This window comes from Vicugna pacos, chromosome 2 (genome assembly GCF_048564905.1).
Source record: "Vicugna pacos chromosome 2, VicPac4, whole genome shotgun sequence".
Classification (NCBI taxonomy): domain Eukaryota; kingdom Metazoa; phylum Chordata; class Mammalia; order Artiodactyla; family Camelidae; genus Vicugna; species Vicugna pacos.
Genome location: NC_132988.1, coordinates 91,630,086 through 91,651,094, shown reverse-complemented (window position 1 = coordinate 91,651,094; position 21,009 = coordinate 91,630,086). Strand labels below are relative to the sequence as shown.

The 21,009-nt window shown below is 39.7% G+C and overlaps 1 protein-coding gene across 6 annotated transcripts in view; it reads left to right on the top strand.

The window, feature by feature from the left end:
* The window catches only part of LIMCH1 (LIM and calponin homology domains 1), a 306,743-nt gene that overhangs the window by 262,085 nt on the left and 23,649 nt on the right, over positions 1–21,009 (top strand). For all 6 annotated transcript variants that reach the window (XM_015244034.3, XM_006209773.3, XM_072944686.1 and 3 more), the window contains 4 exons: positions 945–1,163; positions 14,508–14,598; positions 16,360–16,523; positions 20,091–20,196. In XM_015244034.3, coding sequence (XP_015099520.1) covers positions 945–1,163; positions 14,508–14,598; positions 16,360–16,523; positions 20,091–20,196 — 580 coding nt within the window. The remainder of the gene's footprint in view (positions 1–944; positions 1,164–14,507; positions 14,599–16,359; positions 16,524–20,090; positions 20,197–21,009) is intronic.

The following is a 21,009-nucleotide window of genomic DNA, read 5'->3' as shown; positions in this document are numbered from 1 at the left end:
GATTTAATAATTAGAATAGCTAATATTTGTGTACTTAAAATGTGCCAGATGCTGTTCTAAATTCTGTACATATATTAATCCATAAAATCACCGTAACTGCACTATTAGGGCGATGCTGTTATTATTGTCAAGATGAGGAAACCGAGGTTGAAGATTATGTGGCGTCAAGTGGTTGAGCTACAACTGGCCTCGGCTGGACTCAGGGACTCGGTCTTAGACCATCTGCCCGCAGAGCGTCCTCTCGTAACCGCTCGGCATATGGTCGGACTTTAGGACAGAGACTTCTAGATGCCTCTCAATGAGTCAGACTAACCACCCTCACTGCTCCTTTCCTGCTCCCAGCACCCTCCCTAGATGTGGGTGCAAAACAGAAATATTTTAATGTGTATGGCCTTTTTTTCTTGAAAAAACCATGATTGTCAAATTAACGGGAACTAGGGATTTGCTGTAACATAGCATAGTGGCAGGCTCCCTGCCCTCTGTGATAGCTTCGGAACAGTTCCCACTGCCCCGACCATGACAGGATAACCTGTAACTGTAACCTGATCTGAGATGAGTTCCACCTACTTTGTAGGCTAATCAGAAAGAAAATCTCAAAATTGTGGAATAGCAATCAGAATGTAAACGAAAAATTAGTAGAACCCAAATACATGACGTGTATTTATACTTAAGATCCCCTGACTTTCTATACTTCAGAGTATAAGCAGACCCTCAGTCAGGTGAGTAAGGTGAAGCCGCCTGAAAAGGCAGACCAGCTTCTAAAGAAGCCCTCAAGGATGGCGTTTAGAGGGGCCCTGATTTCTAAAACTGACATATAAGAGACCTTATTCTTTGTTGGACTATGATTATTAAGTGATAATGATGTAAGGTGATTCTGAATGTGTTATTTTGTTATAGCCTTTCGTTGGGAAATAGCATATTTTTGTTCATTCCGGTTTTTATAGGTAGATGGGAAAGTCAGCATGAACGGAGAGACGGTTCCTGGTGATGAGGAGGAGAAGGAAAGAGAGGGTCCCACGGTAGCACCCGCCCCCTCGTTGACCAAATCCCAGATGTTTGAAGGTGTGGCCAGAGTGCATGGGTCCCCCGTGGAGCTGAAACAAGACAACAGTGGCATTGAGATCAACATAAAGAAGCCAAGTTCTGTTCCCCAAGAATTGACGGTAAGAAGCAAACTATTTTTCCCTCTTTGGGATAATTCCCATGTGAAAGAATCTGTTTAGGAAAATGAATAGGTCCTGATCATGACCGTCTCTTTCTTGGTGGGTGTATTAGTTTTCTAGAGCTGCCGTGACAAAGTGCCACAACTGAGTGGCTGAAGGGACAGAAGTAATTGTCTCATAGTCCTGCTGGCTGGAAGTCCAAAGTCGAGGTGTGGTCAGGGTTGGTTCCTTCTGTTGTCGGTGAGGGAGAATCTGCTCCGCGCTCCTCTCCCAGCTTCTGGTGGTTTGCTGGCCATCCCTGGCCTTCCGTGCCTTGGAGATGCACTGCCCCAGCCTTGCCTTCGTCTGCACAGGACACTCTCCCTGGGTGTTGTCTGTGTGTCCAGGATCGCCCCTTCTCACAAGGACACAGTCACAGTGGATTAGGGGCCCACTCTGCCGCAGTATGGCCTCACCCTAACTTAACTTAATTACATCTGCAAAAATCCTATTTCCAGATAAGGCCGCATTCCGAGGTGCTAGAGGTTAGGACTGCAACATATAAATTTAGGGGAGGACACAGTTCAGCCTGAACAGAGAAGTATAACAGTAACATCAACTATGGATAAAAAACTCTTTCTTGTCTCCACGTGATTGCCCTCTAGTGTTACAGAGAAATGAATGAATCTCTGAATTCATTTTCCATGTATTCAGGACCCCGTTAGACTTGTTAGAACAATTTGAAAATAACTGATGCCGTGAGATCCTGACCATATGTGTAGAAGGGCATCTTTCTTATTAGTTTAAAAAAACTCACTAAGAATCAAATTAAGTTTGTATTAGCTTTGCCCCTGAAATCCAGAGTAATTGGGAGCACTGTTGAATGGCCAAGCTGAAAAATGTAGGGTAATTCAAGAATAGTGGAAGAGAGGATTCAAAATAACATTATGTTTGCCTCTATGGAGATTACACTTTTTCTTAGATCTCTCACTGGAGTTCATGCTGGTTTTGCAGATCAAACCCAAACAGTCACCACCACAGGTGCAGCCCGGCTTTCTGGGTGGAAGCTGGACTCTGTTCAACTTCATTTGTCTTCACCAGAGGCTGATTTCTGCAGTTTTAATTTATAGCATTTGGGTTGGAATTATAAAGGGTGGGGAAAACTGTCAAGATTTTTCGCCAGCACCTAGAAGGGTTCAGTCCAGAGGGAAACTTGTCTTCCAGCTCCAGGGCTAAATTGGATGACCCAGCTAGCTAATCCCACCCAGAGGACTAGATACTGTTTTTCTTATCACCGGGATGTGTCTTTTGAAGAATAAAATATGTTTTCTCAGAGGAGTTGAGAGGATGTCATTCCTACAGCTTTCAAGCCCTAGAAAGATTCGAACTGAAATAGACCAAAATAACTTCCTCACCATGGTAACCTGTTTGCTGGTCTCCAGGAACAAAGTTTTGTGACCCAGGCGAAGGCTGCATCTCTCAACCTGGGATTTAATTCTGCTTTTCATTTGCATAAATGTTACCACCTCTGAAGAGTTCTTCCAGATTATCATGGGATGGAATATTGACTTCTGCTAGTAGCATGGGAACTTAGAGTCAACATGAACTCATGCTCTTAAATTTAAGTGAGAAGTAGTTAGACATTAACTACTAGTGGTGGAATTGCTTTTCTGGGACCGTTAGTAATTCTGTTTTAATTTCTCTTGTGCCACACTTAATGATGAGCGTTTCCTAAGTTCCTTCATAAATACCTTTCCATGACTCAAGTTGGTACTCTGTCTACCAGTTCACAGGCCCTTTGCACATGCTGTCAAGCAAAGCCCTTTTCTGCTGTGCTTTGGAGGAATGACAGTGCAGGTGCCACACTTGTCCCATAACAGAGGTCCACAGGTCTGAGTCAGACCCCATAGATTAATTATAGGACGGATGCTAAGGGCTCTGCCATCGGGCACATGTCTTCTCTCTACTTTTACTTCTGCCCTTGGACCATTTTGTTGTTTGAGTATGGGGGGAACCCTGCCATTGGCTAGACAGATTTTTTTCCAAACAGAAATTAAGGGAATAAGTGAAGAGACCAGATGGTGTAAGATCTGAACTTCCTACACCGACTATTTAACCTCTCTTGTTCAGAACTTCTAACCCTTTGGGGAGAAAAGCTTTACCCATCATGTATGGAATCCTAAACACAAGAAAAGGGGCCTTGCTTGTTTTTAGGTTTAACTAAACATCCCATAAAGATGTACTTCTTCTCAATAATTACTAATTTCCTTATTTTTACAATAAGCAACATAAAAAGAAAACAGCCTGTTCTCTTTTAATGCCAGGCGTTTCCCACTTGCATAGTGGTTGTACTGCTACACTCTCTGGTGGCAAAGAGAAGATGGATTGAAAGATGTCACTTTGATTACATAGCCCCAAAAGTGTCTTGTTTCAAGAGAAGCAAAATTAGATGATCTGAAAGAAATCCCGTTACTTCAAAAGTGATACAGTTTGATAAGGAAAACCCCCAACAAAAGGTGGCCTTGCGGACTTTTTTTTTATGGAAACCGTCCTGATCCTGGGCAGCCTCAGGATGCAGGTCTAAACTCATAGAGACCCTGGAAGTCTGTTCCTCTGGGGGAAAAAGAAATCTCCCTCCTTTGGAGTAACTTCTAGTTCAATTAACCCTAGTGGTTCTGAAGAGGTCGTAGCATTTATTTACTCTGCACCTCTTCCTTTAGGCTCTTGAATTAACTGTGGCAGGGGCTGTTACATCATTTTCTGGGTAGATACCTACCTGCATGGATCTGGTGGACTGCAAGCCAAGTTGTGAGCTGTACTACATGAAATTTTGGCTCGTTTCTAAAGCACTCTTCATACTCGCTTACAACTTATGACACCAAAAGTTTTCCATTCAGAGTATGTTATCCCAAGAGGCATGTTAAAAGAATCTCTTCTCCAGTAAACCCACTCCTCATTTTACCTCCTTGTCCATATTCCAAGAAAAGCATTTCTTGACGGTGTTACAGCTGTTATATTCCCATTGAAACGGTGGAATTCATCGGTCATGGCAAAATATGGGGACCAGCTTTAAACAGGAGGCTGCACTTGACAGCCTCCCAAGGCTTGATACCAGCTGGGGACTTGATTTGCTGTTTCTAATTCATTTGCCCCACTCTGTGGGGCTGTCAAAGGAATAGTGTTCTTCTTTTTAAATAGTGTCTTTCTTCCAAAAACTGCATTCCCAACAGATAAACTTTTTACAGAGGAGTAACCTCACCCACCACTAAAATGTCACAGTTCCTTCAGGGTGAGTTGGAACTGTTCAAAGGGCATAGCGCCCGTAGGCAGGAGCATTTATTCAGATCAAGAGGCAGAGCAGTGGGGAGGGTGGCTGGAGACTCCAGTGGGCGATGGGGCGAGGTTGGACGTTAGCCTCTTGGGTCCTCACCACCCCTGTTGTACGACATTTCGTCATCTCTTCAGTTTTCTTCTCCCTCATCTTCCTCATCTGAAACCTTTGGGACCATGGACTCTTACTTTAGAAATAGATCCTAAATTAAGCTTAGCGTATTATTCAGTTTTTAATACTCTGGGTTTATCTATTGATACCAACAAACTCCAGATCATCCTCAGTTGTATCACCTCTAAGATAATGAGGTCGTGATAGCAATGACCTTGCCAAAGGTTGCCTGTTAACTGACAGGCATGAGTGAGAGACCTGCTCTGTGCTCAACTTTTGAAATAGATAAAGAAAGTCATAAACTTGCTGTGAAAACAATTTTCATAAAACAACTAGAAAAGTATATGAAATAATATTTAAGTGCTGGATGATAAGGTCAGAAGACTGGAGGGACATAAGATGGCAAGAACAGGTAAGATCGTCATCTAGAGTTTTGTCCAGTTGGGAAGGTTTTGCATGAGGTGGATTTTGAAACTTGTGAGATTTGCATTGGAAGGCAGGAGGGAAGCGAGCTATTCCACATGCTGGGACTAGCAGAAACAAAGGCATGGACAGCAGCGAGGACTCCACAAGAGGAGACCCCAAGAGGGGCTCATAGGGCTGAGATGTGTGGATTGGATGAGGATGACTGGCTGCCATGCACTCCAACCAGAGGGATCGGGGCTCCCATGGCCCCTCCCAGTTATCTCTCAGATGTTTCCCAGTGGAAACATTTTGCATTTTAAAATATTGACTTTTGTAAGAAAATCATATCATAGCCCAAATACTAGACTCCTAGAATCCAGAACTGGAAAAGAATTCAGAAAGTCTTCTGATCTAAGGACTATTTTATCCTGTTTAGTGAGATGTTTTGAAAGATGTTTTATGTCTCCCTCAAAGCTAGTCCATGTTTTCTTGATCTACTGCAAGTTATGTTTATATTTGAATCTCTTCTTGCCTTGATGATGCCAAAAATGACCCTTTCCTAAAATTCTGAAATACTCCATGCACTGGGTCAAAGATCAGTCCCTGCCTGAGCTTTGGCTTACGTTGAAAATAAAGCTAATAATTGTATATGCAGCCGATGTCATTGTGAGAATTTATGTGTATAGAGCACTTAGCCTGATGTTACGGTGACTCACAGAGATGCCCTTAAGTTATTCTTAACATTGTCATTCAACAAATGGGAGAAAAAGTTACCATGTATTTTTCAGAAGCCCGAAAGGGCGACAGGTGCAATGTTTTTTAGGTTAAAGTAAGGTGTCAAAATTACCATCTGGAGCAGAAGTGAATTTCAAACAAATGAGATGAGCTCCTTGTCGTCTTCTAACTCAACTTGTCAGCCAGTCCAGCACTAATTCTGTCCAGCAGAAACATGCAGAGGTGAGCAGCTTTTCCCAGAAGGTGATGACCCTTGCAGATGCTCAGATGCTTCTTTCTGATGCTCTTTTTGCTTCTCCTGTTTCACTCTTCCCCACGTCTGGCTTCCCTCTGCCACCTCGGTCCCCAGGACTCCCACCCATTGACCTGTCACTCTGTTCTGTGTCTGGTGACCAGCTCCCTCTTGCCAGCTCTTCCCAACCCATGTCCTGCACGCCCTCCCCACTGGGGGGCGCCTTCCCACCAGATTTATGGCAATTCTCCCTCGTAGACCCCAGGCCAGATTCAGCTGTGAGGTATCCAAACGACTTATCTGTGTTTCTCAAATGATTAACAAGATACATATGTTTTTTCTACCTTGGCAAAGCTCTAGCCCTTCCTCTTGAAAATTTGGTGGTACTTTGCTAATGTTTTCTGATCCAGAAAAACAGACAATCAGATCTTTCTTGAAACATTTCATTCTGCAGTGAGAACAGGGTGAAGGCATTTGAGTAGGTGCTGTTTTCCTTACAACGGAGACCAACTGCAGATTCCTTTTAGATGGCAAATGTCAACAGGCATTTCTGTAGAAACTGTTCTTCTCCATCCAGAAGTAATTGCCAGAGCGTTAGATTTAATGCTTTTTTCGAGTCATTAAACATATTTAGATACAGACGCATTTGCAGACTTCAAGAAAGTAAACATCAGGGACAATAAAAAACAAAAACAAAAAACCTAGCCCATCTGACCTGGATCAGACTTACACATCGTTGGTTTGAAAAGTTCAGGGCATGGAGAGGCTGGTTCTCCATGTCCAGTGAAAACAGATGTTTGGTGATACAAAAGTGAAAGGGGAAACACTCGCATGACATATGGGGCACTTGGGTCATGATGCCAAAACAGAAATAGACCGATTTTCCAGGCCTGTGTCCAGATATGTTTTTAAGACTGGAGCCAGGAAATCACTCAGAGTCACTGAATAGTAGTAGCTCAGGACATTACATCTTCCAACCCGGAGAGCTTAAACGATCAGTCCAAGTTCTCGCAGCTCCCCTGTCCTAGAAGCAGACCCCGTGAGCCCTAGGTCTCAGCGCTGTTCTTCCTCCCCCGCTTCATGTTTCCAATTCATTCCACAGACTTGTTCTCTGGGCGGGTCCGCCAATAAGACTCTAATTAAAATGAGCCGCCCGATGCCAGCTAGACGTGTGGCTAGACCATGTCCCTCTCAGCCAGGAAACCGCCACCTCCCACCCGTGGCCTCAGGGCTAAGCCTGGCACTGGAGCCAGTTTAGATGGTGTCAGTCCAGGGGAGCCAGCTCCTGGACTGAGACCTTTCTGTGCTCTCATTCATTTGCTTCCAGGGATCTGTTTTTATTTACTTGTTTTCATTCTCGAGGCAGTGTTACCAATAGGAGAAGGGAAAGCATTCTCCTCTGTTCAGCTGTAACCAAAGGAAAGTCGGGGTCGGAAAGCACATTCTCCAGCAAGGCGGGTTTGTTTCAGGCTAATCGCTGAGTCTGTCAGTATTGGTTCAAACTGTAATTTTGAACTCACCTCCTTTGAAGTAATGGTGTGAGTACAGCAGTAACAAGCCTTCAGGATGGAGGATCCAGACAGAAGTAAATTAAACTGACTGGGGGACTTCCCTTTACAGCATATAGCCCCCCCCCTCTCTCTCTCGAGATATACACACACACACACACACACACACACACACATACACACATATATATATAGCAGAATATAGAAGCCCATAAAGAAAGTTTAAAACTGCGTATTATTTTAGCCACTCAGAAATTAAGATTAAAAAAAAAGTGCATCCTTCTTCTCTTTTTCTCAGTGTATATAAAATATTTTTTAAATTGGCTCATGTTATTCAAATTGTGTTGTAACTTGCATTTTCTGTTAATTTATTCTGAATATTTTGCTAGTAATAGCCTGATTTTGATGGCTAGCATGCACTTAAACTAAGCTTGAGGGTATAAATTCCATACATAATGCATCTAACATTTGTTTCCCTAACATATGTATGTCTGCTCTGGGCCAGATACTGTGCTGGGTACTTGCCCCCTCAGAACCTGGACTGGGTCGCAAGTCCCGAGATGAGATGACGGCTGGGGCTGGTCTGGTCTCAAGCCACCCTGGGAAGTGGAGACTTAGCTAAATTGTCCTGAGAGCCTCCAAAGAGTTCTCATCTTTTGCATAATAAATGGTAGACTGGAAAGGAGGATGTGGACTGCTTGAGAAGGAAAGGGAGTGGAAAAGACAGTTTAAATCATTTCAGCTGTAAACTTGGGACTCTTCGGGTTCTGGACTGCGTATGGCTCAAAACCTTTAAATACCTGGGGACAGCTTGGAAGTGCTTGTGACTCCAAGCCCAGATGATGGGGCACTGAGGTCACCTCACTTCCCATACCTGCTAGCAGTGTTGCTCTGGGTAAGTCACTAGGCCTCTAGAACCTCAGCTTCCTCACCTGCATCAAGGGGGCCATACTGGTCCAGACCTGACAAGCTTGCTCTGAGGACGGAGGAAGGTAATCCAGCTCCAGCGGTGCTGACACGTCGCAAGTGCAGTGAATACTGACTGCGGCTACAGTAACAACAGTATGTAGCCTTTAAAGCATCATTTTAAGGGAAGATAAATTGGGTCACCTGGGGTTCAGTATTTGCATGTTAAACCACATAGAAATGCATCCAGAAACGTGAGCATTCTTGACAGTGGGAGTTCCGCATTAGTCACGCGTAAGTAAGGCATTACCGGAGTGAGGTGTGCTAGTAAAATAATCCTTAGTGAAGCAGTGCTGGCGGATTTGGTCTCCATCGCATTGTACAATGTGTCTAAAGGACTTCAAGATTGATCTTACTGCACTGATTCCAAGGGGCACCCTGGCCGCATTTGAACATCTCTGGATCCGGACAGCCCTTACAGTCAAGGGTGTCCTCTGTCTAACAGGCACTGTGTTTTCTTTCTTAGTAGTGTCCAAAATAGTACAACTGAATGCACTGGTGGCCTCTGAGATTTAATGAAATGTGTCCACTTCTTTGTTCGTTGTTGGAAGCTGGGAAGGCTTTGGCTCAGTTTCTGTGGTTACTTCTAGTCACTGGAAACACCAGTGTTCTCCAGAGCGTCACTCATCAGTATTTAACTGCAAATTTGTTGCCCAGCCTCAGTTTTCTATACTCTAATCCATTTGGGGAGACAACCTCTAAATCAGTACTTTGGCCAGTCTTTTCTATATTGAGAATTGGTAGTTCTGAAGGTATTTTTATATATTAATGTCATAAAACAAAAAATACTATTGTATATTAATATTTCTCTGTGTGGGGGAGTACTTTAAATTACAAAACCCAGCTTGTTCTTTTGTAATGCTAGACTGGTTGATTTTTTTTTTGATTGATGTATGGTCAGTTTACAGTGTTGTGTCAGTTTCTGGTATACAGCACAATGCTTCAGTCGTGCATGAATATACATATATTCATTTTCATACTCTTTTTCACTGTAAGCTACTACAAGATATTGAATGTATTTGCCTGTGCTATACACATAGACTGGTTGATCTTTAAATGCTACTATCGTATCAGTTGTTCATGAAACAATATACAGACACACACACACGCAGCATATGTGTGTAACTTCACTATAATAAAAGAGGCTTTGATTTATTTAACTATTTCTACTCATTAAGTCTCTTAAAGAGCTTCGACTCAGGCTTGTTGATATATTAAAAAGTTTCAGAATCCATTAAGTAATATAAATGTGATGCTTATTTCCTGCCTAGTGTTTTAAAGGTGCATTTTAATGTAATATTAAGTTCTTCCGGAATTGATACGTGTTATCCACCATTAGAAAATGCTCATCTAGTTATGAGGATGTCAAAGCCACCCCATCCTCCAAAACAAAGCACATTTTTGCTACTAGATGCTGTTGTAAAATCCTTCAGCTGCTTGAAAAGCTTGTTGCTTCAGGTTTCTTTATTGTCTTTTTTTCTAAACATCTAGAATTTGCAAAGAATTTTTTATGAATTCTTTTCCATTCTTTGTGGTAAAATACACAATAAAGTTTACTATCTTAACCATTTTTAAGTTGACAGTTTAGTGGTATTAAGTACATTCACTTTATTGTGCAACCATCACCACCATCCATCTCCAGGACTCTTCATCTTGCAAAACTGAAACTCTGTACCCATTAAATAATGGTCCCCCTTGGCCCCCTCCCCTCAGACTCTGACAACAGTCATTTGACTTTTTGTTCCCCTCCGTCTTTCCCCCATACCCTAGCCTCTGGTAACTACCTTCTACTCTCTGTTACTATGGGTCTGGCTTTTTTAAATTTTTATTTTTTAGATTTTACGTGTAACTGAGATCATGCAATACTTGTCTTTCTGTGACTGGCTTATTTCACTCAGCATAACGTTCTCCACGTTCACATATGTTGTCACAAATGTTGTCACATATATTTCATTGTATATGGATGCATAATATTAATATTTGTGTGTATATATTATATATTTGAATATAATATTAATAGTTGTATTAGAATGTATGAATAATATATATACACATGTTTTCTTTATCTATTCATCCATCAACATTTAGGTTATTTCCATATCTTGGCTACTCTGATTAATGCTTCAATGAATGTGGGAGTACACATACCTCTTCGAGATAGTGATTACATTTCCTTTGGATACATACCCAGAAATGGGATTGCTAAATCATATGATAGTTCTATTTTTAATTTTTGAGGAACCTCCATACAGTTTTCCATAATGGCTGTACCAATTTACATTCCCACCATCAGTGTTCAAAGTTCCCTTTTCTCCACATTCTTGACAACACTTGTCATCTTTTGACTTTTTGGTAATAACCATCCCTAACAGGTGTGAGGTGATATTTCACTGTAGTTTTGGTTTCCCTGATGATTAGTGATATTGAACATCTTTTCATATACCTGACTTCAGTTGACCATTTGTATATCTTCTTTGGAAGAATGTCTATTCAGGTCCTTTTCCCAGTTTTAAATAGAGATATTTGCTTTTTTGGCTATTGAATTGTAATAGTTCCTTACATATTTTGATATCAATCCCTTTTTGGTTGTATGATTTGCAAATATTTTTCTCCCATTCTGTGGATCGCCTTTCATTTGGTTAGTTGTTTCCTTTGCTGTGCAGAAACTTTTTAGTTTGATGTAGTCTTTCTTACTTGTTTACTTTTGCTTTTGTTGCCAGAGATTTTAGTGTCAAGTCCAAAATAGTCATTGCTAAGACCAATGCCAAAGAGATTTCTCCATGTTTTCTCCTCAGAGTTTTATGCTTTCAGGGCTTACTTTTAAGTCTTTAATCCATTTAGATATTGACTTTTGTGTATGGTGTAAGATAAAGGGTCCAGGTTCATTCTTTTGTGTGTGGATACCCAGTTTTCCAAACGCCATTTATTGAAAAGACTGTCCTTTACCCATTTTGTCTTCTTGGTGCCTCTGTCAAAAACTAGTTGACCATAAAAATGTGGGTTGATTTCTAGGTTCTCTAATCTGTTCCATTGATCTATATTACATGTCTGTTTTTATACCAGTACCAAACTGTTTTGGTTTTTGTAGCTTGGTAATACAGTTTGAAATCAGGAAGTGTAATGCCTCCAGCTTTGTTCTTTCTTGCTCAAGATTGCTTTTGTATTTCCATATGAATTTTAGGGTGGTTTTTTCTGTTTCTGTGAAAAGTACCATTGTAATTTTGATAGGGATTGCATTGAATCTGTAGATTGCTTTGGGTAGTGTGGGTATTTTAACAATATTAATTCTTCCAGCGCATAAATATAAGAGATCTTTCCTTTCTGTGTGTGCCTTCTTCAATTTCTTTCATCAGAGTTTTATAGTTTTCATTGTACATATCTTTCACCTCTTTGGTTAAATTTACTCATAAGTATTTTATTCTTTTTGGTGCTATTATAAATGGGATTGTTTTCTTAATTTGTTTTTTTGGATAGTTCTATATTGATTCTGTGTGCTGCAGTTTTAATGAATTCATTTATTAATTTTAACAGGTTTTTTTGGTGGAGTCTTTAGGGTTTTTTCTATATAAGATTATTTCACCTGCAGACAGAAACGATTTTACTTCTTCTTTTCCAATCTGGATGCCTTTTTCTTGCCCATTTGCTCTGGCCAGGACTTTCAATACTATGTTGACTAGAAGTGGTGAGAGTGAGCACCCTTGATTTGTTTCTGATCTTAGACAAAAAGCTTTCAGCTGTTCACCATTAAGTATGATGTAAGTTGTGAGCTTGTCAGTTATGGCCTTCATATGTTTAGATACATTTTTCTATACCTAATTTGCTGAGAGGTTTTATCATGAAAAGATGTTGAATTTTGTCAAATGCTTTTTCTGTACCTACTGAGATGACCATATGATTTTTATCATTTTTTTAGAATGATGTATCACATTTATGAATTTACATATATTGCATTCTTGCATAAAGTTTCTTTGTTTTTAAAGAAATCAATGACAATTTACACCAATGTATTAACTTTAAAGGGCTTTCATTTTGGTTACTTAAAAGGGAAATTTTGACTTATGAGTAAAATATATATACTTATGAAAGACCAATAAATCCATACATTTTTAAGAACCCATGGGGATATTTTATTAAGTATTTAACAATGCCTTTTCTAAAACCAGTTTTATTCTTTATCTTAACCTCTTAAAATTTATGAAATAGTTCCTGCACACTTTAAACAATTTGACTTTAGCCCTTTGTAATAAGACACTATTATTAAAAAACACCATAGACATTAACTTGTTCTTTTTAGTTGCTGAGGTATATTCTAGCCAGTATTTATTATAGTATCAGTGGGAGAATTTTGGAATTCACTGTAGAGTCAATTAGCTCCCAACTAAAGATAATTTAAAGTTACATAGATTTTGTTTCCTGATTACACAAGTAATACATAGCATAGTCATTGTGGAACATTTTGGAATACAGAAAATATAGGAAATATATTTTAAAAGAAGGGAAGTCATCCAAAATTGAAGCACATTAAAAGTAATCACTATTAACAATTTAGTGTATTTCCTTACTGTCTTTTTATATACATTTTTGATATATGTATTAGCAAGTGTACTTGTGTACACATAGCATATAGAAAATGTTATATGTATAGGCATCATACTGTATATATAGTTTACATTTTTTAACTTAACATTAGATAGTAAGTTTAGATAATAATATGTTCACATATCATTAACTATTGTTGAACACCATTTTTATGACTGCATAATGTTTTATAGATATATAGTACTTCATTCAACCATTCCCCAATTATTGGACATTTAGGTTGTTTCAAATTCTTTTAATGTTATTAGTTCCATCAATCATAAAACTAACAGTTGAGGCACTACTGAGAGGGAGGAACACAAGCATGAAAGTGATGAACTGAAGTACTACTGAGAGAGAGGAGCATCGTGGTGCCGTCCCGAGGCGATCAGGCAACAAGCTCCAAGTCAGGGGGGCTCCTTGGTGGAAGCACAAGGGAGTGAAGGCTGAACTGGGGCCCAAGCTGTAGGAACAGGAAAGAAAAGATGGATATGAAGACTATTGTGTTAGGACCCTGGCAGGACTTGGCAAATGATGGGCACTGATGAAGGATGAGTCAGGAAATACTTCAAAGTGTGATATGTGTGGTGGGGAAAACTAATGCCATAAACAAGAATGATCAGATGTGGAGGAGGGGCTTATTTGAAGGTAACTGTTAACAGATTGATTATGAGCCATTTACCATGACACTGATGGTCAGCTCAGCCAAACTGAAGCTTTGATGGACTCTCAGGGCTGGAGATGAACATGCAAGTGATAAATGGATAGACAATGTAATGGTGAACCCATGGGAATAACTGACACATTTGAGGGTGATTCTGCACAGGTGGAGGAAGACAGTTGAGGTCTTTAGGAATGACCCATAGTCTGATGACAAAAAAAGGAATAAGAACCAGTAAGAGAAGAGGAGGAGGGGAGGGAGAGAGCAAGCAAGCAAGAAACAGAATGAAAATGAGAACTTGGGTAACAGAGAATTGTTAGGAGTCCAGGAAGGAAGGGAACTTCAAGAGTGAAATCCACAATGCTAAGAGCCACTAGCATCTATGCTGAAGACAAGCTACTGAGAGGTTAACTGCAATCTTAAAAAAAAAAAAAAAATGTTTTTCACTGGATTTGACCCTAAGCCAACTTTAAAGGCATTTGGGAGCAAGTGAGTGGAAACTATGGTTTTGGAAATTTGGTGGTGAAAGAAAGTAAAAAGTGGGGATGTGCCTCTGAGGCAGCCAGAGGAGGTGGGGAGGTGTGGGGGTATGTCTGCCCTGTAACCTGTTGCCCCTTTAACACTTCTGTTCTCCTTCATGGAATGTCTCCTTCCAACAAACCCAGCCTTTCACCATAAAGCTACCTAGGAAATAGAAAAGAATGAATTCAGATAGGAAACTCACCTTGCTGGCCTAAAGATTACTATTAGGAAAAAAAAAACAAAGGAAGAAATCCTTTACCTTTCAGAACCTTCAAAGAGATTATTTATTCAAGGTGGAAAAAAATCTTTCTTTTAGGCAACCACTGAAGAAACTGAAGCAAACAGCCAAGAAGATGAGAAAGATGGTGAAAAAACAGAAAAAGGGAATACAGAAGTTGCCTCATCAGGTTTGTTTTTATAACAGACTAGTTTTAAGGTAAATCGTGATAACTCAGGATACAATAAAAACAGTCAAGGAAGGTAGTCAATGAGGTCCTATAACTGATGTGGTTGTGCTGCCACCTAGTGGCTTCCTGGGAGAAATTCTGACTATATGATTTATCTTGGTATAAAAAACAGGAACCTATACTTTTTTACTACCTTGTTTTGTTTTGTTTCGTTGAAAGTTTATCTCCATCATCATAAAAAGATTGTATTTCCCCAAGTAAATAATACTAAAAACCTAGGGTTCTGTTTTAACACAAAGTAACAGCAATAGATAAGACAGCTTAAAAAATATACCAGGAAAACAGATGCTGGAATAATAAATCTGGTGAATAACTTGAAAGAGTAAAATAGTAACACAAATGTGAACAATGAGTATGAATGAAGACCCTCTCTTCCGTGAAGTAATATTTCTCAGTATTTTAATACATTTTTTTTTCTTTTGGTAAAAATTTTTTATTTTTAAAATAAATAAATACCTCTCACCCTCTTCTAATACCAAATTATTTTTAAACAGCATCTTAAAATAAATGTCATTACTGAAAATTTTAGCATACATTTTTCAAACTAGACTGCACTCCACATTTTGATATGCCCCCTCAGGTGGTGACTTTTCCAGCCACTTTATTTACTTATATATTTACATTTTTTTAGGTCTATATGTATGTATGTATGTATTTTAATGGAGGTACTGAGGATTGAATCCAGGACCTCGTTCATGCTAAGCACACACTTTATCACTAAGCTATACCCTTCCCACCTCCACCCACTTTAGAGTGTACCAGATTCTTCCTTATAGATCCGAGAACACTTAACTTTCATTGCATTATAGAAACTATACAATCCTTAACACATTTCAATTATGAAAACATGACGTTAAAATGGAACATCGAAATACAAAAGGCAGAGTCAGGCTGCCACTCATCTGGATAGAAATTATCTATAAATGTTCTCCCGCCCAGCCCACCTGTCTTAATATTTTGTGTCAGCATTTTATTTCATGTGGTGTTATTCATATGTAAACCATGACTCTTGTTCAGAACTTAAGTTTTTCACAGTGGGGTTCTTTGATGTTTTTATGTTGCTTGATTTTGTAAATAATATCATGAAACAGCTTAGAGAACTCTAGCATCTGACACTCTTGTATGCTCGCATCACACTGTCATCCAGCTTTGTGTTGCCCGGCACAGGATAGGTCCTCGGTGTACTCAGTGGCATGGAAGTGTCGACTGAAATAAATGTGCAACCTAAAAGTTGAGAGTTATGTTTTATTTGGTGGGAGGACTTGAGCCGGGATGACAGCCTCTTAGTTCGCTCTGAGGGACTGCTCCGAAGAGGTAGGGGAGGAGCTAGGCTATATAGGATCTTTACAACAAAGACCAGGTTGTTGGAACAATAAAAGATTACTTGTTATCTAAAGAAAACCAAGCATCTCAAGTTAAAGAATTTAGTGCTTTTCTATGTATGGGAGGAAGCACACATTTGGGCTCATTGAATTCATTCCTTTGACAAGCACCTAGCTATCTAGGGCCAGTGTCCTGTCCTCTCTTATTCTGGGTCCCTTCAGAGTGCACCACTGTGAGTGGCTGCAGAGGCCGGGCTGCAGGCTTGCATTCTTTGTTTACTGATATGGTTTGCAGTATTTTTCGTTCGCAGTAGGACCAGGGATCCTTTACCTGGTTGTCGTCGTCTTCTCTACGCTTCTGAATGTAACTCCGTTTCAGAGCCACAGCATTTTACGACAACTGTGACTCGAGCCAGCCCGACTGTGGCCTTTGTGGAGCTTTCCCCCAGCCCCCAGCTGAAGAATGAGGTGCCAGAAGAGAAAGACCAGAAGAAACCAGAGAATGAAATGAGTGGGAAGGTGGAGTTGGTGCTGTCACAAAAGGTGAGGTGGGATAAAGCCCTTAGACCCATGATTCACGTAGCTTCACCTGCTGCCGGCTGCTGCAGGGGCACCACTTCGTAATGAGGGTTTATTTTCTCTCCTAATCTTTTCTTCTGTCTTTTATCTATATTTTTTCTAAATACAAATATAATGCATGTTCATTGTAAAAAAATTTAAATTCATGTAGAAAGATATCTTAGTCCCTTTGGGTAGCTATAACAGAAAACCACGACTGGGTGGCTTATACACAACAGAAATTTATTTCCCTCAGTTCTGGAGGCTGAGAACTCCAAGATCAGGTGCCAGCAGATTTGATGTCTAGTGACATTTGATGTCCTGGTTCACAGCTGGCCGTCTTCTTGCTGCGTCCTTTCTTGGTGGAAGGGGCAGGGAGCACTTCTGAGTCTTTTTTTTAAGGACACTAATGCCATTCATGACGACTCTGTCCCCATGACCTAATCATCTCCCAGAGGCCCACCTCCCACTCCCATCACCTTGGGGGTTGGGGTTTCAATGTATGAATTTTGGGCAACATAAACAATATATAGCTATATATTCTAATGTATGTTTATATTTATAGTGATATAAATATATAACAAATCTATCAAATAACATATGTAAATATATGTATAGAAAAATGTGGAAATAAAAAAACATAGAGCAAGAGAGAAAAAGTCACTGAAACCTGCCTCTCTATTAAGAATAATTGGTATATTGGTATATATATTCTTTAAACATCTTTTAAAATTTATTTTAAATGATTACTTTTTCTTTATAAAGAATTGTATGCATTTAAAAGAGAATGTAGTATAGATATCTATTAGAAAGCTTTGCATTTAGGTTTTAGTTTGCTGGGCATGATCTTGCTTATTTGTAGCTTACTCCATATTTTCTTTCTAATACTTACTTGTTTTATAGCAATGGTACTTCTGATGCCTCTGAACTTGAAGAACAAGGAAACTAGAAAATTATTATTCTGATATAATGGGTTTGAATGTCTTGTTTTCATTAAATTTCTTCTTTGTTTGGAGTCTCATCTCATTCATATTAATTTGGTTTGTTTTCAGGCACAGAGTCTGAAAATCTTCATCTTTTATATCAGTTATCCTCAACCTTGGCTACCCTTTAGAATTTAATAAATAGCAAGCACACTCGAGGTCACAGAAACCAGAATCTCTGGGAGCAAGGCCCCGGCATCTGTATTTTTAAAAGCGCCCCAGGTGATTCTGATGGGTCCTCAAGACAGGGAACAGCTGGCTTGTGCGTGGATACATATGTGGTGGTGTTTCAACTTCAAAAGTTAGCCCTGAACTTGGACTTCACTTTAGAGTGAAAAATTTACCCCTTTTGGTTCCAGTTCATACATCGTCTGCTCTGTGCACCTGCCATGTGCCAGGCACTGTGCAGACCTGTGAACAAGACACCGCCCTGACCTTAAGATGCTGAGAATGCTGTGTCTTTGGTGGAGCCTCAGATGCTGTGATGCCATCTGGGGATTTCAGACTCTTGCTATTTCCCATAGAGGATTTTTATACATAGAGGATTTTATGCATAGAGGATTAAAAGATGCTTCAGAAGTCTGAAAGGAAGAACTAAACTGGAGGAAAAACACTGGGGTCAGACAGGATTTCCTGCCTTTGCAGGTTTTGCCTTATCCACATTACACTTGTAACCATTATTTATTTATTCTTATTCCAAATTGACCTTCTTTCCTACATAAATATAAGCTGATAGGAAAACTCTACATCACTGCTAGAAAATACATATTTTAAATCAAACAAAACGAATACCGTAACATAAAAAACATCCCTCCGTGTACCTCATCTGTGTGATCTGTCTTCAGACCACCAGAGCCACACCTTCTGTACTATGGAAAAATTGTTTTCAGGGGCTCTTAACTCTACATATGTGTGTGTGCTTGTGCACCGTGTACCCTTTGTCCATCTGGTAAACTCTATTCTCAGAATAATATTTTTGAAGCATAAAATACACAGGATTACCAAGTTTTCCTTGGTGTCAGTTGGGACCAAGTACATGTACCTCCTGAGTCCTGTCCTGTGGGCTCCAGGTTAAGAATCTCTGCTAGTCGATTAGCAAATGGTATAATGGTCTTCTAACCCAATATTGTCACACCCTGTAGATTTCTCCTTTGCCTACTGTACAGTTAGCTTTTAGAGGAAGGGGATGACAATGATTGTAACAGCTTTTACCTGACCTCTCTTGAGAGCATTACCATTATAAACCAAAATGCCCATGCACACAGCCTGACCTTTTTACGTAGTGGTTATTTTGAGCATTTCTGCTGACAGTTAACTGTTTCATTTACAACCGGGCATTATCCAAAGCACATTTTTGTCCAAGTCCACCATGGAGGAGATGGTATGCGGCTGAGATCTGAGGGTTGTTAACATGGGTGTGTCTGGGGCTTAGTTTTTGCTGCATGTTTGACACGGAAGTTCATTAGGACATCTGGTCGACTCTGTGATGCTTAATGACTAACTGTAGTTTCTTTAGGATTCCATTAGGGTGGAATATATTATTTATCCAGAAAAATAAAATCCTACTGAAGAGAAAATCTATGCATTAAATCATCCTGAGGCCTAAATTATAGATCAGCTTATGATGAAGCAAGGGCACAATAGCCTCACTTGTCCTACTGGCTATCAAATTAATCTCCTGGGAACAGAGCCGCCAGGCGGTGAATCAGAGAAAGTCCTGAAAGCAGCTGAAAGGACATGAACGGATACAGCCAAGCTCCTCATTCCGGTCTTTGCTCAGAGTCTGCTGAGTCTTATTTCAGTCATGAGTTTGGTTATCTTGTCTTTCAGCGACAAAAAGGAAGGAGGGTGCTTCTACCAAAGGCCATGCAGATGGGGGAGAAACAGAGTAAAATTATATAACAATAACAGGAAAAATCTATTTTTACAAGACAATTTTTAAAGCCTGTAATTTTGGAGCTATTTACCATAAGGCCATGTATGGCCTCATGCCTCAAGAATCCCTTAAGGGCATCGTCACTATGACACTGCTCGAGATGATGGTTATTTGTAATACTGCTTCTTTGTCGACAGGCAAGGTACGTTGTCTTTAATGTGCTTTGCCCAAATTTGTAGGAGGTTATGTAATGTCTCAAGAGTAATGTGCATTAGAAGGTAATATTACTTAAATATTTACTATTTATGTACGAAGGGTTTTTTTTTTTTAATCTTATGTGGAGCATCTGACTTCCTGACATTACAAGTTCAGTACCAAGAAGAGAATCTGTGTTTGATCCCAGTAAGAAAATGAGACAGAGTGATGTATAATCTCAGGGATGGAATACTGTCGTCTGAGCTTGGAGAAAAGTGATCATCAAATGTTTATGCTCTAGCTTGATTTCTCTGAAAAACTAACCTCTATATTAATGTAGAAAAGCATGAAGGGGGTTTGGAGAAGGGGCAAAATTTTCCGTTTAAAATGTAAATGTTTGGGTTTGTAGACTTACGTAATAGCCGTGGATCCTTAAATTTTACTGCATTTACCAGTGGACAGTGCTTGTGATGTTTATGTCTGTTACCCATGGTCCAGGTGGGAAAGCCAAAGTCTCCAGAACCAGAAGCAACCCTGACGTTTCCATTTCTGGACAAAATGCCTGAAACCAACCAGTCACATTTGCCAACTCTCAGCTCTCAAGGTAAAAAGAAGGAAATGTTTTCTTTCAGTTCTACATATTCCACTGGGCCCACCTCTAGTAAAATAGCCTCTATTTTAAAGGCAGGGTACCTCCTTTGTGTGGATGTGCCTTTAGCCATGGTGTTTGTGGAATCCATGATGACTGAGTTACCTTCAGAATGGAAGCTGGGGCTGCATTTTGTTTTCTGTTGACTTAGCCAGGAATCCCAGCTGCCAAGGCCATTTGGCCAGCCAGGCACTGTAGGCACAAGTGAGCCTACACAAGTATTTGAGACCTGAAAATAAATTTTATTGGCTCTCAAATGTAAAAAAAATAAAAATTACAAAATAAAAATATCAGTAACTTTAATAAAAAATGTATGATCTTAATATTATGTCAATTTCATTCATTGTTAATTGGTTAATTGTCTAGTCCTCCTAAAATATCCATTTAACTTGACAATGGTTTTGGAAGAAAGTAGATTTTCTCACTCTGTAATAGTTCCTGGAGATGCATGATGATTACTGAGAAATCATTCACCATCATAGATTAAATGTGTTACTCATAACCAAAAACTTTAATCTCTCCAAAAATTCTTTAAAGCAAGAATATATTTATTATATTCATATATATATATGAGAGAGAGAATATATATTGTCTTGTGCACATATATATAGGCTGAGGATAATATGTTTCATATGTTTGATACATTTTAATACATTTGATGTAATGTCGGGGGTTCGGGGGTGGCCTCTAAAAATATGGGAGTTTAGGGCCTTAGAAGATCTTAAAGTGGCACTGACCACTGCAGACTCCTCAGGTACCTTTAGGCCA